At 36.2% G+C, this 6,000-nt stretch overlaps 1 protein-coding gene across 1 annotated transcript in view; it reads right to left on the bottom strand.

Moving 5' to 3' along the window:
• Positions 1-6,000, bottom strand: part of LOC108974481 — an 81,919-nt gene that overhangs the window by 49,562 nt on the left and 26,357 nt on the right. Inside the window, exon 2 of the mRNA XM_018942340.1 lies at positions 4,775-5,082. Within this exon, the coding sequence (XP_018797885.1) occupies positions 4,775-5,082 (308 nt within the window). The remainder of the gene's footprint in view (positions 1-4,774; positions 5,083-6,000) is intronic.

Here is a 6,000-nt window from a genome sequence, read left to right as displayed (position 1 = left end):
ACCCCGTATTTAATATTTGTGGTTTAATGAAGCTTAAAATCTGGTCTTTCCAACACTATATGGTATGACACAATGTGATTGGTCTCCAGTGCTATATACGACTGCAATGACAAAATACCAATAACTTTTTCGACTACCCAATATTACAAGCTCTAAATTTACTATGTTTTTTCGTAATTTAGAATGATGGTGTAAGAATTAAGTTTCATTTGGCCCGCCCTAATGTTTTGGACCGCATTCGAATGATATTGGATTTCATAGAAAATTCAACAATCGCAACAAATTTAATACCTGCAACAGACAAATGGACATTTATACTCAAATACGATACATATATATATGTATGATTGATATGAATCAGACAAAGCTTCTGAAGATATCAGTTTCATTTAATTAAAAACTCAAATTAATTTATCGGATCTGATGCCCTTTGTGAGCTTTGTGACTAGGCAGTATAATTAGCTAGTAATTAATGAATGCCTTTGAAACAGTTATATATTTCATGAAACAATTAAAAAAAATTATGTATATAAATAAATAGTAGTTATAATTACCCACTAGATACTACTTAATGACTTTGTACTAGTTCGTATCTAAGTAAGATATGTATATGCAGTGCTACCAATCACCATGCTCTTCTGAAGCAATTATCGAACTCACTTCTTAAGAAGGATGAGGCAAAACTAATAGCAAAACTACTCGCCTCTAAATGCAGCACATACACACAGAAAACCGTTGAACAAATTCCCTTAATGCCGTTATGTAGTCATAAGGCTTCAACGCAAGATCACACGGAATACCCATGTGTAGCATATGTGTGCAGAATATAACCGCAAACTGTTTTACTTGTTTGTGCAGCAAATTGTTTGTGGTTTTGAGGATAGAAATTCTTTTCATTCAATAGTTTGCTGCCGAATTCACCAGTGTTAGTGCATTGTTGTGGTCAAGACCTTCATTAAAGTGCGAGCTCATGGAATAATAAATGTGAAAACTGAGGCAAACTTTTAGCCAAAGATGATTTTAGGATTATATATAGCTTATTTGCATAAAGTCAAATTTGGTGATTTCTGAAGAAGAGAGATTACTCAGGGCCTATATTCAATTTAAACTTTTTGTTGGATATTTGACGTGTTGAAGAATGGAAAAAACACCTGGTTATAGACAGGGTTTCATTCGACAAAGCGTGGCTTTTTCCAACTGAAAGTGTACTGAATCTGTACGCAATTCTTTAAGGCAGCAGTAGCAATATATTGACACTTTGCGGCATCATCTCTTAGCTAAAACTTTATTTCTCAATTTCGATAACTTTCAATCATCCCTTACTGCGTCAGTGTTCTGCGTCAGTGAAAAAGATACCGATGAAATTATGGAAAAGATTAACAGGATCGTCACATGAGCATCCATAATATCACGAAGGAACTTAACATTTCTCCTCAAATGGTTTTGAACCATTTAAAAGAGGCTGGCAACGAAGACAAGCTCCATGTTTGGGTACCGCATAAATTGTCTGTTGAAGCTTTAATGGACCGAATTAACATCTGCGATTCTTTGCTGAAATGAAATGAAATCGAATCATTTCTGAAGCGAGTGGTAACAGAAGACAAAAACTGTATCAAATACAATAATAATATGCGAAAAAGATCATGGGCCAAGCGTAAAAAAGCTCAACACATGGTCGCAAGGCCAGGAATGTCGTCTCGAAAGGTTATGCTGAGTGTTTGGTGGGATTGGAAAGGAATCATCCATTATGAGCTGCTTCAAACTGGTCGAACGATGATTCTACATTCCACCATCGAACCTCTATTTGTTTCGGCCAATGCAGAGCTCCTTTAATGAAATAAATAATTGCAAGAGAAGCCTGTGAAAATTACTTGTCCCAGTTTTTCGCCGAGAAATCAAAAAACTTTTAAACTTATGGAATAATATGTCAGGCGAAAAAATAGAATAGAAGTATGCCTCGCATCTATTTAAATAAGATAATTCTTAAATATTTTCGACATACTACAACCCTGTTGATATATTTGTATATGTAAATTTTTTACACTCCTCCTTGACTTTACATTGGCTCTCATAAAAGTATAAAAACAGAGTTCTGCTCACCGAAGTCGAGAAGAAGTTTTTAAAAGTTTTGATATTCAAGGTTGCGTAATTGAGTGTTCTTTTAATAATTACAAGGCACGTGCACATTGCGTTCACACACGCTGCCCCGGTGTTTGCTATTGGAAGTTTGCACGATGCACAGAAATATTTAATTAATCCTAAGGGGCAGTTCACTTGGTGTATGCACACGAGGAAACTTTCGAGTCTTAATATAGCGCTATTGAAAAGATTTTTAATCAAACAACAAGCAACAGCCTCAACTTCTGTGAACGAAATGTCCAGAAAATAGTAAAACATATTCACTCAAAGTACATGAGAAGCAATAACTGAATGCGACCCAGTTAGAACTCGGCAATTGTTGCCTCTCGTTGGCATCTAAGACTTACTAGTATAAATTTATAGAGGATGGACGTAAAACATAGCAAAAGGCAAGTCGAGGTATGTTTATTGGAAATAGATTAAGTTGGGTTAGCAGCAATGGCTGATCCTCAAGATGGGGCTCGCACTTGGATTACTATGTATTGTCTGTATCACTCACTGTACTCAGACCAAATAAGTCGACAAAGTACTTTGGGTCTAATACAAAACTCCTTAAGCCTTTTATTTATGTTGTCACCAGCTCGGAGGGATGTCTGACAGTGTGAGCTTCAAAGCGTTGAAGCCTGAAGTCAAGAAGAAAGTAATGAGATATTTTTACAAAGGCTTATATGAACAGCTTCTACAACTGGCATTCGTTTTCGCCTTACCGCTTAAAAACCGATAAAATAATCTCAAGTTGCAACCCTTATAAAAAAATTCTAGCTTCATTGAGAGCGAAGAGCACATTTTTTTTGCGATCAACTTTGAGCCCTAGTGATTTTGTCACGGAGTAGATTAACCGCTATATTAATGGCAGCAATCCTGGCTTGAAAAGCGCTGCAGTAGATAGGAAGCTTGAAAATGGAGTTGATAGATAGTTCTTGACTATATATCTCTTCACCATTCTTCCTCCGAAGTTTTGAAAGAGCTATATCCGGTATAAATTTTAAAGCTTGAAAGAATTCCTGCGTGTTTAGACACATTTTCATTTAGAAAGCTAGATTTTGTAATAACTTGCATTTATTGCATTCTATTTGCGTACCTAATGAAGTTGGGCACTTGAGAGAGTAATTTTGAATTGTAAATCTGAAACTCAATTTTTTGATAAATCCCCTTTTTTAACATATTTTATTCCCACAGGGAAGACACATGCATATAACAACCTTGTTAGTTTAAATTTTCTTCGGTTTCGCGTTGTTGTTTTTTTTTTTTTTTTTTTTTTTTTTTTTTTTTTTTTTTTTTTTTTTTTTTTTTTTTTTTTTTTTTTTTTTGTTTTTTTTTTGCACATCTTTAATCTGTTCGGAATGCAGTTACATGAGTTCCTGTTTGCAAACTTTTGTTGCAAGCAAATTTAAATTAAATTTCGCTCTCCATTCGCCACTTCCCACAGTTGATTCACGCTCTGTGCATTTGCCCATATTTATTTTATTTTTGTATTCCTTTTCATTTTCAGTTTACCTTTTCCTTCTCTTTATTTACTTTGTGCATGGGCAATGGTGATTAGTTGCCATGGCGTTGCTGACACTGTTCTGTTGTTGGTGTTGCTGTTGGCCACGGTTTTTGCTGGCGCGCACAAAGTGGCTCAAGTGTTTTGCAGTTATGCACATAAACACTGAAAAGGCGCCAGTAAGGCCTTTTGTAAATTTTTTTAAAAGGGACGGTTTTCGATTGGCTTTCTATTTTTTGGGTTTTTAACTGTCGCTCAGGTAAGAGTTTCTGGGAATAGGGGTTATTCAATTAATGAATTTTCCAACGGCGCAAATATAATGATCTAATGGTCAAACAGATGTCGTCAACCGAGGTTTAATATTAAAGGGAACCGGATTGTGGCTTCTCTCAATATATAATATCTCTTAGTTAGTCGGAGCGCCTATCACAAAGACAGTACAAATACATTTCTGACATTTAACAAACTATTCACTGAGAGCACGAACACATATCTTATTATTTAACATCTAAATCGGACTAAAAATATCGTTGTAGACATATTTCGATGCGACATCTACCGGGTACTTTTGACTCAAATATCTAATTTAATGTGATATATATGCGATTCCTGGTCAATAGATGTCAATGCAGTCGTGTATCGACAGTGGTCACCAATCAAATTGTGTCATGCCATATAGCCCTGATCCTGCACAATCGAACTGCCTTTTGTTTCGGTTATTAATGGCTTTAAGAGAAGCCTGCGAAAATTATTTGTCACAGTTTTTCGCCGAGAAATCAGAAAAGTTTTACACTAATGGAATAATGTCTCTAGCGGAAAAATGGCAAAAATTGATGGGTCAAAATGATACATATTTGGTTAATTAAGGATCGTTATAAATAAAAAGTTGAAGTTTGATTAAAAATGCGAAAAGACTTTTTCGACTACCATATATAAGTATGAAAATAAGTATAGTTTGTATAGAAAATCTTAGCAACAAAATGGTATGACTTTGTATTCGAATTTCCTTGCATAACCCAAGTTTTGTTTGGAAAAATATTAATACCTAAAAGTTTTAATACCCAAATCTCACTCATTTCACTTTTCAACAAATTAAATAGCTTTTGCGTTTATCACTCCTAAAGGATTGCAAAAATTCATTTTACTTACATTTTAGATATTGCTCGTTGCGGATAATCACTTTTTCGGCGTTTTTTCGCGCTTGAAAGAACCATTCGGACGTGTTGCCGAGATAATGATATTCCATGGAGAGATCCTTGGCCAGTATTGCGCCCAGGTGTGGGGCTGGCAGACGATAGGCGAACGGGCAGAAAAGTCCCGACTGCGAAGGATGCTCATTCCAATCGAAACAATTGCCAGCGGCAAAAATGTCGTCGTCGAATTCGACCATCGAAAGCACGGAAGCGTGCAGCAGATTGACGTCGGCTTGCGCGGCCGGTGCGGTCATCTTGAAAATTCTGCAAAAATGCAAATGAAAGTAATAAATTACTAAGCGCGATTTCGCCAAATGTATGTATGTATGTATATGTGGATGCGTCAGTCTGTATATATGATAAAGATAATTTATGTTGCGTATACGTCCTGCACACCGGGAACGCTGACAAGTTAGGCTGCGCGGTAACCAATTACCACAGTTCGCAGCATGTGAAAATTGCCACATTTACCAAATTTCGCTGTTATACAAGTTTCAGCATAAACGGAAGCACCACATACGTCACTCACATGCCGATAAAATAGAAGGAAATAGGCTCGTCGAAAAATCAGAATACTAACTGTATTCATGAGAGCAAATTGACATTTTCAAAAGTCAATTTGCCACGTGACGTGGCAGATGCGAAACAATGCCGTTATAAAAAGCAAGGCAAATGCGCTTATTTACATTTAATTATGCTAATTTGCAATACTCATAAATTGCAAACGCGCTGCAACACTCCTCGGAAACTGTAAACAAATGCAAGTGAAAAGCAAATAACAACAAAACAAAAAAGAAGAAAAAAACTGTAAAAAAAGGAAAAAAAATTGAAAACAAAAATCCGCCGGCATAATGGTAAATAAACCGCTACATAACCCCGACAATCAAGTAATCGACGATCACAGTAGGAAGCAATACAAATTCACAATGGTCGGAGAGCGGGTGGTGGACTCTTGTCGGGGTGAGGATGGAAATAGCTTACAATTAATGCAGATTAAAAATAAACTGCGTCGCTTGACAGAAGCAATTAGTTTGATTGAAATGCAAGTAACGCTTGCGTTAATGAGTCGGTTGGAGGCTCTCCACTGCCAGGCCAGAGGAAATTGTTTCCATCAATGCAATATGTACGAAGATGTTTACTGAGAAGCTTGATTGTGATTTTGCTTATATTCAATTTAAATGC

This window comes from Bactrocera latifrons, unplaced genomic scaffold, assembly GCF_001853355.1.
Source record: "Bactrocera latifrons isolate USDA-ARS-PBARC rearing strain unplaced genomic scaffold, ASM185335v1 scaffold_56, whole genome shotgun sequence".
Classification (NCBI taxonomy): domain Eukaryota; kingdom Metazoa; phylum Arthropoda; class Insecta; order Diptera; family Tephritidae; genus Bactrocera; species Bactrocera latifrons.
This window is presented reverse-complemented; position numbering and strand designations above follow the sequence as displayed.